This window comes from Balaenoptera physalus, assembly GCF_965194825.1.
Source record: "Balaenoptera physalus genome assembly, chromosome: 10".
NCBI lineage: Eukaryota > Metazoa > Chordata > Mammalia > Artiodactyla > Balaenopteridae > Balaenoptera > Balaenoptera physalus.
In genome coordinates this window covers 106,220,909-106,236,073 of record NC_138889.1, presented here as the reverse complement: position 1 = coordinate 106,236,073, position 15,165 = coordinate 106,220,909, and the positions used below count along the sequence as shown (strand labels likewise).

At 55.1% G+C, this 15,165-nt stretch overlaps 1 protein-coding gene and 1 long non-coding RNA gene across 2 annotated transcripts; one reads left to right on the top strand and one right to left on the bottom strand.

Moving 5' to 3' along the window:
- Nucleotides 1-62: 62 nt before the first annotated feature.
- Nucleotides 63-12,025, top strand: LOC309668119. Its single transcript, XR_014268088.1, has 3 exons — nucleotides 63-140; nucleotides 10,478-10,597; nucleotides 11,347-12,025. It is a non-coding gene; the product is annotated as an uncharacterized lncRNA (long non-coding RNA).
- On the bottom strand, nucleotides 11,902-14,807 carry PRDX5 (peroxiredoxin 5). Its single transcript, XM_082477444.1, has 6 exons — nucleotides 14,508-14,807; nucleotides 13,180-13,314; nucleotides 12,548-12,679; nucleotides 12,437-12,475; nucleotides 12,257-12,318; nucleotides 11,902-12,148 (listed from the first exon to the last, which is right to left on the bottom strand). Exons 1-6 carry the CDS (start codon nucleotides 14,691-14,693, stop codon nucleotides 12,043-12,045), a joined length of 660 nt encoding a protein of 219 aa, XP_082333570.1. The 5' UTR covers nucleotides 14,694-14,807; the 3' UTR covers nucleotides 11,902-12,042.
- Nucleotides 14,808-15,165: the final 358 nt, after the last annotated feature.

Genomic DNA, 15,165 nt, shown 5'->3' with positions numbered 1-15,165 from the left:
CTGCCTCAGCCCCCGCTTCGCCTCCCCGCATCCTTCCAGCATCTCGGGCAGGGCCAGCCCGGAGGTTAGCAGGGGAAGGTGGAGTCAGGGCCACCCAGGAGCAAGGCCCACAGCTCTCCTGGCTCAATGGACAATGGCAGGTGAGTCCTCCCCATCTCTGGGCCTCGGTTACCCAACTTGAAACCCAAGAGGGTGACCTCGGCCTTGTACCTTCCAGGGCCTCAGAAGGGGCCTTACACGGGGCATCTAGGTGCCCACACCTGCATCTTCGGATTTGCCTGGCTTCCCTTTCCCCTTGATGTTTCCCAAACTTACCCAAATCACCCTCCCAACCTATGAGGCTTGGGAGGTGCCACCTCCCATGTCAAGCCTCCTCTGAACCCCGACCAGAAGTGAGTACCCCCTCCTCGGACCGCCCCCATACTCTATATACACTGGACTGAGACAGGACGTCTAGCCCGTGGGCTAGTGACCTCACAGGCCTCAATTTCCCGTCTGTGAAAGAAGTGAGTTAGAATCCAGCCTCTGAGGGACACAGTTCAATGCAGAGACCAGCGGCACATGTCTCGTAGATAAACCAGGAGGCCAGGAGGACACCCCAGTTCCCCCACTGCTCACTACTGGGCTCCGTGTGGGACACTGCTGGGTACTGAGATGTAGTAAAAAGCCACATAGTCCCTGCCCCCGTGGGATGCACAGTACACTGGGGAGACAGCTACGCAGAAAATCACACACACACACACACACACACACACACACACACACACACACACAATGTAACATTGCAGCTGTACTACGTGCATTGACAGGGAAGGGATTTGACTTCAGTGGGATGATCAGGAAAGACATGGGGGGTGGGGTCGGGGGGTGACCATGAAGCTGAGATCAGGGATAACTGGGTGAACTAGGCAAAGTGGGGAGGAAGGAAGGGCATTTCAAGCAGCCGAGGCAGAATGTGCAAGCGTCCTGTGGCAGCTGGAAGCATGGCCTGTGTAAAGTTCAGAAATTATTCATGTTTCATCGATTCCCAGACACTTTGTTTCTCACATTTAAATCTCTAAAGTCAGGTTACGTGGTAGAGTTGCTGGCTAGCCAGCAACAGTCCTGACATCACTGTCATTGCCTGCACGTGCCCACACTTCAGAAGCATCAAACCCTGCAGGAAGGGCGTCAGCAGCTTGGGAGAAAACCCCAGAGACAAGAGCGGAGCATTCTTAACCCCAGGCCCCAAATGGTGGGATCTCCCAGGGGAGAGGAACCAGACTTATCAGCAACACTCCCAAAGCAGAAATCCAGAGTCAGCTTGCTCTGCAGTCCTGCAAAGTTGGCTTAGGACTCTGATGGCTGCTGGTGGCTTCCGGTTGTCTTATGAATTTCCGGGGGGAGCACCGCTCTCCCGAACTCTTGACTCCTCACAGGAGGGGGTGGCAGGGAAACACACAGACATCGCGCCTCTGTCGGATTCCAGATGCGAAGGAGTTTTCTGAACAGCGTAAACTATTTATTTTGCTTATATTTTCCTTTTTATGTGTGCATCAGAATTATGTATGATGAGAATCTATGTCTAAGTCAAAAAGAGCTCCTTCGGGAAGTATAAAATAAAGAGTCTAGTGATGAAAGAGCCTTGGGACATAGTTAACTGGCAGCATTCCTCTTTTAGTGGCATTTTCTTTAGTGGCATCTTTTACAATCGTTGACATCTTAGATTTGCTGAAAAATAGGGCAATATTGCAAACACAGGCTTATCATGAGCCAGTCCTGGTTACCAATGCTTTACACTTACTAACTTATTTGCATAGGACTAGGTTATGAAATAAGGACTATGGGTTATCTCCAATTTATAGAGAAGGAAACCGAGACTCAGAGAGGTTAAGAACTTGCCCAGAATTACACAGCTCTGAAGTGGTAGCCTGACCAGGCAATGGGAAGCCGCGCGGGGTTGTTAGCAAAAGAGCACATCCAGTTGTTTAAGCCTCCCTAGACGCATCTGGAAATGCAGATAATCCTCTCAGAGGGTTGTTATGAGGATTCCACAAGCTGGTGCCCGGCTTAAGCGTTCATTAAATGGTCTCTAGTGTGGTTACTATCTTTAGTATTAATAATATCAAGGGTCCGTCCAGATTGGACTCTCTGCGTATCTTACGCCTATTTCCATCCCCACCCCCACACCCCGGGATTCCAGCCCAGGAAGTACTCCGGAGAACCCGCTCTGGGTTAGCGAAGAGTGGTGACAGGGCCTCACTTCCCAGCAGCCAAGGGCCCCTGCCTTGCTCCGTGGCTTCCGAGTCACGCCCTTCCTCCAGCCTCCTCGGAGGCCTGGGCCGTGTCGCCCCATTGCTCTTGCTGATTGCTTTCACATTCATCACTCCAGACATGCCCGGCTGCACCTCAATCTCTCAATCTGGTTCTATGACTTGGTTCAGCTGAGTCAGGCAGAGGGAGGCTTGGTGGGGGGCGGGGGGGGGGGAGGAGGCTGGGGAGGGGCTCCCTCATCAGCTGACACCAAGATGCTGGGATTTCGAGGCTCAATTAACTATTGAGGGATGTTCATCAGGGGCTGGCAGTGGTCCCTATCCTTAGGCTAGATTTTTTCCTTTAAAAAATTGTTCAGGGACTTCCCTGGTGGCACAATGGTTAAGAAAACGCCTGCCAATGCAGGGGACACGGGTTCGAGCCCTGGTCTGCACATGCTGCAGAGCAGTTAAGCCCGTGAGCCACAACTACTGAGCCCGCGTGCTGCAACTACTGAAGAGCCCAAACACCTAGGGCCCGTGCTCTGCAACAAGAGAAGCCACCGCAAAGGGAAAGCCCACTCACAGCAACGAAGACCCAACACAGCCAAAAATAAATAAATAAATAAATTTATTTTTTAAAAATTGTTCAGATGCATGATCAAAAATGTCAAGAGTGCCTAAGGATATAGAGAAAAAATCAAGTGTCCCCCTCTTCAGTCCCAACCCCAGTCCCCAATGCCATGCCCTGTTAGCATTTTCTGTGTCCTTCCTGAGCTGCAGCTGCCCAAGTCTGTCTGTCACAAGTGGTTGCAACCACACACACACACACACGTTACGTGTGCATCTCCATGCTTTGAAATATATTTCACAATCTGCTTCATTTCTGTTCAGAACCATTGGCCTTGGCCTTTTGAATGGCTACATCGTATTCTACGGTGCGCTATCCCATCATCACTTTGTCTCTTATTGACAAAGATTTTAAATATTTGCATCTTTTGCTATTACTACAGTGCCATAATGACTGCTCATCTCAGAGATCTTTTTCTGGAAGTTTTTAAGGTGGTTGGGGGGGGGCTGGTTGGTGCCCACTGCTGCCAACATTTGGATTCAGGAGGCAGGCAAGAAGCAGAGAAAGACAGACAGACAAATGGACAACGTCGTCAACTGCCTGCAGCCTCCTACCTCGGGGCTCAGCTTCCCCAGCTGCACTGGGTGGGAGCAGGAAGGACTCCCACTTCCCTTCTGGTTTTGAATTCTCTGGGTAGCCCTAGTCTGACCCCAAAGACCAGAGGCAGGAGGGCTCTGGGGCTCCGGGAAGTAGAGTCCAGGGAGGCCAGGGCAGGTGGCAGCTGGGTTCAACCAGAGCCCAGGACCAACCAGGACTGAGTCAGACAGTGGCTTTTTCTCCCTGCCTGCGGCAGGCCCCACCTGGCACCCCAGCGGCTTGGCTGGGGGCCAGCTCCCTAACTAGATGGTTCAGGGCCCCAGGCTCAAGAACTAAAACCCTAAAACAGCCTCCAGGGTTTTCTGGGCACCTGACCCTCTGGCGCTGGGTCTGAGGGACTCCCTCCTCCCCACCCAAGTGTCTGAGAAGGGGTGTTTCTCCTACTTACCATTTGGGGGTGGAAATAGCCAGAGTTGGACAAGAGCAGAAATGCTCAGCCCAGTAGCCCAAACGAGCTGCCCAGGTGGGAGGAGGCAGTGGGTAGCCAGAGCCAGGGAGGGTGGGGCCCAGGGCCATCTGCCGAGTGCCAAGCCAGGTGCCCAGGGGCTCAGGATGCGGCCTGCAAGGCCTGGGCCCAGCACTGAAGAGGGCCCAGTGCGGCCCAGCCGCCACTACCTGACACTGGGCCGGCTCTCCCTTCCTGCTCTCCCCAGGGCTCCCCAACGTTCCTGGGGGCCCTGCCTCGCCCCAAGCCTCTCACTGAGCCTGGCACCCCGGCACCAATCCTTCTCCTGGTGGCCTCCACCCAGTGCCCAAGGAGTTGTTCGGAAACATTGACTGACTCATGACCCTTCTGTGCTTAAAACCCTCCAGTGGAGGGACTTCCCTGGCGGTCCAGTGGTTAAGACTCCGCACCTCCAATGCAGGGGGTGCAGGTTCGAGCCCTGGCTGGGGAGCTAAGATCCCACATGCCTCGCAGTGTGGCCAAAAACAAAAAACCCTCCAGTGGCTTCCCCCTGTACTTTGAATCAAGTTCCAGCCTCTCACCATGACCACCCAGGCCCCGCAGAACGGCCCAGGCTCGCCACCTGACCCTTGCCCCCCACACACACCTCCTCAGCCTCACACCCCCTCCAGCTTCCTCAGTCTCTCTTCTGCCCTCAGCACCTTTGCATTTGCTGTTCCCCAGCCTGGAACACCCTCTCCAACCCACACACATGCACAACCCGCCTCCCCCATCTAGCTCCATCTCACCCTACGGGTGTGCCTAATGGCCTCTTTCTCAGAAAAGATTTCCCCCTTTTTTTTTTTTAAATAAACCTGTAGGTTACTTAGAGTTTTGTTTTGTTTTTAATTTATTTATTTTTGGCTGTGTTGGGTCTTTGTTGCAGTGCGCCGGCTTCTCATTGCAGTGGCTTCTCTTGTTGCGGAGCACGGGCTTTAGAGGCGCGGGCTTCAGTAGTTGCAGCATGCAGGCTCTGTAGATGTGGCTCGCGGGCTCTAGAGCGCAGGGTCAGTAGTTGTGGCGCACGGGCTTAGTTGCTGCGCAGCATGTGGGATCTTCCCGGACCAGGGATCAAACCCGTGTCCCCTGCATTGGCAGGCGGATTCTTAACCACTGTGCCACCAGGGAAGTCCGAGATTTTCCCTTTCTAAAGGAGACCCCAGTCCTTCTCCCCTCTTAGTCTTAAGCCACTCTTCATCTTCCCTTGTTTGCTTCATCTGCTTCCCACTAGAGTGGAAGCTCTGTGAGGGCAGGGATGCCGTGGGGTCGTCCAGGGCTGCAGTCTGGGCCAAGAAAACCATGAGAGTGACACCGACACCATATGCTGACCACTTGCCCATGCCAGCTCTGTCCTTCACATACGTTAGTCACTCAATCCCCTCTACAGCCATAAAATACAGGTACTATTATTACCATCTCCCTTTTATGATGAAGAAACTGAACACAGAGAGGCTAAGTCACTTGCTTCAGGCCACACAGCCAGGAAGTGCTGGAGCCACGATCCAAAGGCAGCTGAATTAGTGGTTTTGAACAGATGAATTCCTACTTCAGGGAATTCCCTGGTGGTCCAGTGGTTAGGACTCTGCACTCGCATTGCCAAGGGCCCGGGTTTGATCCCTGGTTAGGAAACTAAAATCCCACAAGCCACACGGTGCGGCAAAAAAAAAAAAAGAATTCCTATTTCAGAGATGAGGAAAGTGAGGCTCAGAGGGGTATGAGGGTAAATAAGACAACTGAGGGTAAACCCAAGTCCTCGCTCTGGGAGCTGCATCTCCTCCCGCGGTCCCCACGGCCTCTTTGTTGCCTGCTGGGAGGGTGAGGCTGGAGCCCAGAGCCCAGTTAGCTAGCATGGGGAGACCCAGTGCCAAGCCCCGAGGTTGCCAGCCTCCCTCATAATTAAAGACACACATCAAAGACAGCTCCGAGGTACCATTAAAAATCCATTAAGCGAGCAAAAAATAAATCCAGAAGGTAAAACTCGGGTTGGCACACCTTGGGGAGAGGAGCACATACACATGTCCCTGATGGCCCTTAAAACGGCCTCAGGGTTTTCAGACACCAGTAAAACCGCCAGCGCCCTTTGACCCAAGCACTCTCGGCATTTGGGAACACGCCCTGAGGAAGAAGCCCAAGAGGAAACAAAATCAGAAATGTGTCTGAAGCTGCCCCTAGCCAAATCGTGGACATACCCAGATGTCCACCGGGAGAACCCAATCGTGCCGTGGCTTGTGGACAAAATCACCTCTCTGCCCTCACCTGGGCTGCTCAGTCCACTCTCTCATCTGCCTCACCTTTAGCCTTTAAACAGGCCGTTCCCGCCACCCGGAGCACCCTTTCCACCTCTGCTCCCCTGGCTGTCACCTATTCATTTCTCGGCCGCAGCTAGAAGTCCTTTTCTCCCTTCCTTTCCCCCATGGGAGTGTGGGGTAGTGGGCAGGGTCCTTCTTCTGTGATACCCCAAATGACCAACCTGTGCTTCCTCTTCACATCTTCACCACACTGATTGTAAGCACTCATGCGGCGTCTGGTGCCCCCACTAGCCTGGGAGCGCATGGAGGTGGGACCAGAGCTGCGCTGGTGCTGCCCTGGCCGGGAGACCCGTGGCGCCCGCAGGGCCCAAGCCCAGCGTATTCACTGCTGTGTCCCAGAGCCCCACACAGTGCCTGGCGCATAGATGACTCTCAGCCAACAGCCGCCGGATGCAAGGTACTGATGTGACTGTGGGAAGCGGAGCCCCCGGAAGTCCGAATGAGTCTTCACAAGCACAGGACACGCGCACACGCATCGCAGTGCTGGGCGAGACAAGCAGCAGCCTCCTCTTGGCAGAAGTCACTGAGATTAAAAATCCACCTCAGGGACGCCCCTGGCGGTCCAGCGGTTAAGACTGCGCGCTTCCACTGCAGGGGGCCCGGGTTCCATCCCTGGTCGGGGAACTAAGATCCCGCGCGCCCCTTGGCGCAGCCAAAAAAAAAAAGAAAATCCATCTTAGTAGTGGTGATGGCTGCACAACTTGGTGAATACACTAAAAACCACTGACTTGTTCACTTTTATTTATTTATTTTTAAATTTTATTTATTTTATTTATTTTTTACTGCGTTGAGTGTTCGTTGCTGCGTGGGGGCTTTCTCTCACTGCAGCGAGCAGGGCTACTCTTCGTTGCGATGCGCGGGCTTCTCATTGCGGTGGCTTCTCTTGTTGCGGAGCACGGGCTCTAGGCGCGCGGGCTTCAGTAGTTGTGGCGCACGGGCTTAGTTGCTCCGCGGCATGTGGGATCTTCCCCAACCAGGGCTCGAACCCGTGTCCCCTGCACTGGCAGGCGGATTCTTAACCACTGCGCCACCAGGGAAGCCCTGACTTGTTCACTTTTAAAGGGTGAATTTTATGATGTGTGAATTGCATGTCAAAAAAAATACTCCATCTTTGATGAAGCCAAGGGTGCGGTCCACATGGACTGGTTCAGAGAAGGGACCAGGAATGGACTGTTGTCCTCAGCAAATGGGATGGACGTGGAGCCTCGAAGGTTAAAATGACTTGGGCAGGGGTAGGAAAGGGACAGGCATCCCAAGTAGTGAACGTTGCTGGGAGATGCTGAAGAGGCAGGAGCTTGGAGCACCCACAGGCTAAGGAATCGGGGTGACTGTGGAGGCCAAAGTGGCAGGGACAGAGCTTGGGGATGTTGGGACGGCTTAGTATGTGCCCCTGCCAAGACTGATGGGAGCAGCAGGGAAGTGACACTGTCCCTTGGGAGGCCGTGGAACCCAAGGAGCCATGGAGCTTTTTTTTTTTTTTTTAAATTAATGAATTTTTATTTTTGGCTGTGTTGGGTCTTCTTGCTGCACACGGGCTTTCTCTCGTTGTGGCGAGCGGGGGCTACTCTTCATTGCCTTCAGTAGTTGTGGCTCGCAGGCTCTAGAGCGCAGGCTCAGTAGTTGTGGTGCACGGGCTTAACTGCTCTGCGGCACGTGGGATCTTCCCGAACCAGGGCTTGAACCCGTGTCCCCTGCATTGGCAGGCGGATTCTTAACCACTGCGCCACCGGGGAAGTGCCAGCAAGTCTAGTTCTAATTCAGAACCACTATGGTCAAGTTTATGCTGGAACAATGGGAACCAATATCCAAGAAGCTGGAGAGAAGATAGCTTTCTGTCTCCCTCCCTGCACTTTTTACTCCTTCCCAAAACACATGTTGAATATTTCCCACATTCCCTACCCTGAGCAGGGCACCTTACCTGTGTTAAGAAAAAAATATGATTCCCAGCTCAAGCAGGCAGAGTTGGTGCAAATATTAATAACATAGCAGATTGATATGCATGTTTATTAGCACCAAAAATCTGTGCATTCACACAGATGCTACCCAAACTTCTCTAGCAGTTATACAAACACATGTATGTACACACACACACACACACACACACACACACACACACACACACATACTTTCTCCGCTGTCACTCCTCTATGCCTGTGCAGCCAAACCCAAACCAAGACCAGCAGGGTGTGTTCTCCTGGGGCCAGCAGCCTCCAGGGCTCCCAATCATGGTGCCTGCATGGCTGCAGCCCAAGACTAATCTAGGCCAGAAATGCTGGGACCCCTTCCAACCCTCTCTTGCTCTCAGAAGCCCAGATTTGATTCTCTAGGAGATGACAGAGATTCCCCTGGAGATGTCTTCCCAGCTCGTTCGGGTGAGGCTTTGGGTGCCGGACAGCATAAGGAGATCCTTGGAGCCTAGAGACTTTGGATGATAAGAGAATCACTAGCCCCATTACACTGATGTGGAAACTGAGGCCCAGAGGGGCACAGAATGGGAATCACCAAGGACAGGTCTGAGATTTGGCCTCTCTCCTAACTCCTAGCTCTTTCCCTACCAACATGAAGGCTGCGTGGTGGAGAGCAGGGGTTCTTATTCTTTTTTTTCCAGCTGTGTATTGGGCACTTACTGAGTGCTAGGCACTGTGCCAAATGCTTTACACAAACTGTCTCATGCATTCCCCACAATGACCCTATGAGGTGGGTTGGATTATTCTCACTCTAAAGATGAGGGAAGTGGGGACAAGGAAAACCAAATAGCCTGTCCAAGTTCCCCAGCTTCTTAGTAGCAGGCTGGGACTCACAGTCTGGTGGTCTGAGCCCGAAGCCTGGCAACCCCACTCTGCTATGATGCCTCTCAGGTCGGGGACGGGGCTCACCTGGAATTCTGGTAGGACTTTAGGAGTTCCTTGAAACTTTTAAAGAGCATGTAGGTGTGCATGTGTGCGCACACGTATTCAGACATGCATTTTCTAAGGAAAGGGGCATTGCTCTTAGCAATACTTCAAAAGAATTTCTGACCCAGAAAAGGCTCAGAATCGCTGATACTGAGCAAGATCCTTGACCTTCTAGGTAGAAGTTGCTGTGGCCTTGGGCAGGTCAGGACATGCCGGGGAGTTTTACTTGCAGATGTGTCGGGTGAATGTTTGAGGGTTGGTTGACTGATTCTAATGTTGGCCCTTAGGCCACCAACAGCCCAGGCAGGTCACGTCCAGTGCTCTGTCATGTGTAGCCCCAGGCCTCCAGAACCTGCTGGTCCAGGCCACCGTGGCCTGGCCTGCCCTTATCTATAGGCCTGAAATCTGACCTGTCCGCCCTGGAGGTGGAGATCTGCCAGATGCTCTTACCATGAGATGGTTGATCTTGGACACTCCAGCACCTGGAGCAGCTCACAGGACACCCACCACACCAAAGCTGAGCCACACGGCCAGCATCCAGGGCCACTGAGGCCAAAGGCCCACCTCCACCCACACCCAACTCCCATCATGCTGTCCTAAGAGGCCACCCCGGCCCTGGAAGCCCCCTCGTCCTGCCCTAAAGGCCCAGCCAGTGGCAACAGGACCCTGGAGGGGACACTTCCTCTCAGAGGCCTCACTGGACTTCAGCCAGCCCAGACATGAGGCCAGGAGCGGAGGAACAGAGGCAGCTGGGTGGCATGCATGGAGACGGGGCTTGTCCTGAGAGTGGGGAGCTGCCAGAGTGGCCCAAGTTCTGCTGGGAAGAGGAATAAGGGTGCCAGCCCGCAGGGGGCCCATTTGACCTGCCGTCTACGCTGGCAGACACCAGGCTCTGAGAGCCCAGCTGCTGACTCCGATGCTCCCTCTACCTGGGGCTCCCAGGGGCTCCAGACCACTCACCGGTGTGCGCACAGGTGACCATGGGGGAAGCTACATACGCCTCAGTTTCCTCATTTGTATGATGCGAGGATTGAGAGATGGTGTCCGGGAAAGAAAGGGCCTTCCCACCGTCCGGTCCAGGACAGCACTGTGACCCAGGGCTTGGCAGGGGCAGGTTACAAGGGCTTGGGAAGCTGGAGGGGTGGTCAGCCCCCTGCCCCACCCCAGCCCAGGACCCCTGAGGGGTAACAGACAGTGGGAGAGAACTGAAAGGACAAAGGTCAATGGGCCGGCCATCTCAGACAGGCTGAGCAGCTGGGACCCCTGCAGGGAGGCTGGCCCCCTGCTGAGGGCCCACCCACGTGGACACCACCCCTTAGACCTCCAGCTGAGTGGTCCCCTGGACTCACCCTTCCCTCCAACACCCACAGGTCCCCCCGTTCCAGCACCCACCTCCTGGACATCACTCGGTCATCAATCCTGCCCTGCACTGGCCTCTCCCCTGCTCCCTGCTCACCCCTCTCCAACTCTACGTCCACACAGGAGCCCAGGTAGGAATCTGACCGGCCACTGACCTGCAGACATCCTTCACTGGCCTGAGGGGCCCGCAGGGTGAAAGGTAAGCAGCTTACAGGGCTGCCCTCCCGGCATCCTCTCATTCAGCTGCCCCAGCACTGCGGCACCTTGGGGCTGTTCCACTCTCCATACCTGTGGTCACATTGCTCCCTCCATCTGGAGCACTGGTCCCACTGCCTCAAGGGCTGTCCTCCAAGAGGCCTTTCCTTGACCTTCTCTGAGACCTCTCAGCCCGCCCTAGGCAGCTCTGCACCTGCCCTGAGCCTCCGCAGATGGCCAGGCAGGGCAGGGAGGGCCCCTCGGAGCCTGGTGCTGACAGGGCACATGGCAGGGCGGTGCCACACGTGAGTAAAGTTCCCAGGGGCCAAGTCCAAAATCCTCTGAAGTGGCTGGATGAGCCAGGCCTACCTACCTAACCTCTCTGTGCCATAACACAGCAGTAAGAGCTCACACCCCACAGGCGAGGGGTCGTGGCGAGGATTTGTAGTTTAACTCGAGTACCTGCCTCCCTTAGGCTGTGAGCTCAACGCGGCAGGTGTCTAATAATCACTGTCTGCTGCCAGACACAGGGCTTCCCAGGGACAAGAGGCAGAGGCCCAAGGGGGCAGGGCCTGCAGACGGCCGTGGACCTCAGCCCCAAGCCCCGCTGGCCTCCCTGACCCCCAGCCCCTCACAGTACACCCACTGCTGGGCAGGTCTCACGAGCATCTCCTCCCCTCTACAGCTCACCTAGACTCTGCTCCCAGGAAGCCCCCGGACTCAACCGGCACTGCCTCCACTGACGGAGCCCTTTCTGCCCATCAGATGGTCGCACGTGGCCAGGGGCCCTTCTTGGGATGTGGGTGCTCCCAGAAGGGGTTCAGCAGGATCTGAAAGAATGGTGGGGCTGAGGTTTGGCCCAAGTGTTGGGCGGGGGCGCTTGGGACAGGGTTTCTACCCTGAGGTCTACAGTCAAAATGAGATCAGCCATCACCCAGATATCAGACGCAAAAGGTCACGGGCCCTAGGCAAGCCCAGGTCTGCCCAGGGCCTTCCCAGGTGAGCTCCCCCTGCACAGGTGAGCGCCTTCCCTCACTCATCAGACCACTGGCCCTTTCTCAGCCTGCAGATGGAGGCTTCATAACACCTCCTTCAAGGGACTTTCTCTGACTACCTCCTAAGTTAAATCAGGGTCCCCTACTAGTCCCCCCTTCAGCACCTGCCCACTACCCTCACAGCTTGACTGTCAATGAGGCCTGGCCCTGGGAAAAGCAGGAATTCAAAATGAAGGAGACAGACATGAACCAGAAGTGTTTATTACAGAAATCTGGCCCTAAGTTCCAACTGAGTAGCCCCAGCTGAGGCTAGGCTGGCGCCCTCTGCCCAGGGCTGGGCAGATGAAATAGGAAAGAATAGAAGGAGTACATCTGGGACCGAGGCCTCAGAGCTGTGAGATGATGTTGGAGGCCAGACTGCAGGTGAGGCCCGTGCCATCTGGCTCCACGTTCAGGGACTTCACGATGCCATCCTCTATCACCATGGAGAACCTGCCAGAAAGAAGGGCCGGGCCAGTTGCAACAGCCTGGGCCTGGAGGCTGGAAATGGAGACAGGCAGGGTAGCAGGGGAACCGTGCAGGAAACCCTCCTCCTTTTACCTCTTCAGCCGTCGATTCCCAAAGAGGGACACCAGTGAATCATCTAGTAACAAATCTGTCTCCTGAAAGGAGAAGCAAAGGAAAGGTCAGGAACTCCCAGACCTGGCTGGTCCCCACACTGGCCATGTCCCTCCAAGTCCCTGCTTCCAAGATGGAGGCTAGGGGGGCGGGTGCACTCACCTTTCCAAAGGCCCCAGTGGGGTCGGCCAGGAGCCGAACCTAAGGAGAAAGTAAGGTCACAAGAAAAATCTCCTGCTTGGCCCCTGATCCCCCGCAGGACCAACACCTCACCTTGCCTTCTGTGTTGTGCGCTCGTCCCCACTCTTCAGTCACAAAGACATCATTAACGCTCAGACACGCCACCACCTCGATCCCCTTGGCCTTCAGAGTGCCAGCCTGCTCCACGTACCCTGGCAGGTGGGTCTGGGGAGGGGAAACAAAGAATCAGAAGATGGATAATTGCCTCTGCTCCTCAGCCTACCCTTCATCTCTAGGCCCTCCTCACTTCTCTACTTCAACAGCTCTGATCAGACAATGAGAACTGTGTAAGCCACAGTTCCTTTTTGCCTTGGCCACTAGGAAGCTCGGATCCAAACTTAAGTGTTCTTTGGACAAGACCGTGAGCTTCCCATGGGCAGGACTATGTCTCATTCACCCAAGTCCCAAGTTCCTTCCACAGTGCCTGTCACCCAGCAGGATCAATGAGAAGTGTTGGATTTCATTGCATCACCTTTTCTCCTACATTCCTGGTACCTGTTCACAGCCTCAACTTATTTTTTAAAAACCCAATAACGGTTTTTTAACTGTCACATCATCTACATCCTCTTGGTACAAGCTACCCCAGGACTATGTAAAGGACTAATGAACAATACAAACATGTACACAAGATCCCAATTGCTGAGCCCCAGAAGGGCAGCCCTCACCTTGGAACAGCCGGGGGTAAAGGCCCCAGGGACTCCAAAGAGCACCCCCTTCTTGCCCTTGAACAGCTCTGCCAGGTTCACCTTGTTCCCAGGCTTCCCTTCGAATACCACCACCGATGGGATGGCATCTCCCACCTAGAGGGAATGACACCAAGGTAAGGAGTGACGGGGGGTGCAGGAGGCCAAGGCCAGGGCAGCAGCGGGTGGTGGATGGCGCACAAAGGGCCAAGTAGCCCTGCCTGGTCCGGTGGAGCCAGGGTTGACACCCAGCGGGAAAGTCCAACCCTGTCAGAGCTTCCAGAGGTCCCTCCCCAGCAACCACCTGGTTACCCCACATCCTCCAGGTTTCAAGGTGGCCCTATTCCTCTTAAGGGCCAGTTGGTGACAACAGAAAACGGGAGAGGCCTCTCCAGGTGTCGCAAGAGGTTGAGTAAACAAGCTGAGTTACAGGAAAACACTGGGGTAGATGGGCAGGAGGAGGAGGGGAGGAGGAGGCCCTGACAACACGGAGGGAGGGGATCCCGACCATGGCTGGGTGTCCCACCCTCAAGAAGAGAAAAAGGGAAGGCAGCAGAAGGTGGGAAAGTTGGGGAGTGGGGTGCAGGTTCCTACATCCAGAGGGTAGAGAATAAAAGAAGGAATCCCTTGAAGGGGGAGGGATCAGTCTACCTGGGAGTGTGTGAGGGCTTCATGGGGCCAGAGAAGGTAGAGAAAAGGGGGGAAAGTCAGGGGTGAGGGGAGTGCCTCTGAGAAACCCAGCAGTTGGTTGTAGGATGAAGCAGAAGGAGGGGGGAGATCTCAAAAGACTGTGGGGCAAAGGGGACTTCCAAGGAGCTGGGGATGGTTCCAGAAGATGAGAAGGGTGAAAAACTCAGAAGTGTGGGAACTGGCCACGAGTGGAGTGCAATGGGGGTGGGAAGGTATGGAGGAGGGCACGTACGGGGATTGAAAAGGGTAAAGGAGATGGTTCCATAAGGTGGGGGAAGCCATGGTACTCAATCAATCTCCTGAAAATGGTGAAGACTCAACAAAGGTGTCCCAAGGTGGATGCGGAAGGGAGACGAGGGGAAGGCCCAAAAGCCTTGACTGTCCCAGGAGATGGGGCACGAGGCCCCTAAAACTGGCGACAACGTTGCAGCCACAGGGTCTTGATGAAGGGATGAGGGGGGACAGACGGCGGGAGGAGCCTCTAGGGCAGCGGGGAGGGGTCCGGAGGGTAAGAAAGAGGGTGACTCTCCCCCAGACAAGCGGGACGAAGGGGCTTGGGCAAACAGGCGGGGGGCCGGGGGGGCCGCGAAGAGGTCAGGCCTGGCTGGGCCAACGGTCACCTTGATCGGGGCCATGCCTACAGCAGCGCTTCTGAAACCTCGGACCCCGCCAAGCGTCCACTCTAGGCCTCCTTTCACGCACTCTCCAGCTCCCGCTGCTGCCGCTGCCGCACACTCAACGACGGCCACCCGAGAGACCGCCGAGCCCGCTCTACTGCCCAGGGTGCACAGCCACGCCAGCGGCATACCGGGCCTCGAAGCCACAATTGCCCCGCCCCTGCCTCACGGCTAAGGTAGAAGGCTGGGCGGGACAAAGGTGCTACCACGCAATCCTGCAAAAGGCGGAGCAAAAGGCGGGGCGTAGGTCGCCCCGGCCCACTGCGAGGCGCCTCCACTGCGCAGGCGCGGGCGCCGCGCTCAGGGCAGAGTCATCGACACGGCTCCTTTCATCTGCATTAGGGACTGGATCACTTGCGCACTTGCAAATGGGCGGAGCTTTCGGCTGCCGCGCAGCTTATTTGCATGCAAGGATAGGGTGCTGCTGTTTTGATTGGCATAATTTACGGATTGGGGCAGTATTTCCGTTCCTTAACCGAGGAACGATGGTGTCAGGCGCCTGTGTAGGAGTAAAGCATATTTACTTTGCATTCCACGAAGGCCCCTGCATTGCAGCTGTTTTACATATTTGCATTGTACACAACTTGTAGCAATTTGAGGT

What these genes read in the sequence shown, in the direction of transcription:
- PRDX5 (XM_082477444.1), bottom strand. Translation starts at nt 14,693, where the DNA reads ATGCCGCTGGCGTGGCTGTGCACCCTGGGCAGTAGAGCGGGCTCGGCG. An exon ending in CGCACAACACAGAAGGCAAG is followed by an intron (nt 12,476 to 12,547) that starts GTGAGGTGTTGG and finishes CTTTCTCCTTAG; the next exon opens with GTTCGGCTCCTGGCCGACCC. An exon ending in GGGAATCGACGGCTGAAGAG is followed by an intron (nt 12,149 to 12,256) that starts GTAAAAGGAGGA and finishes TCTTTCTGGCAG; the next exon opens with GTTCTCCATGGTGATAGAGG.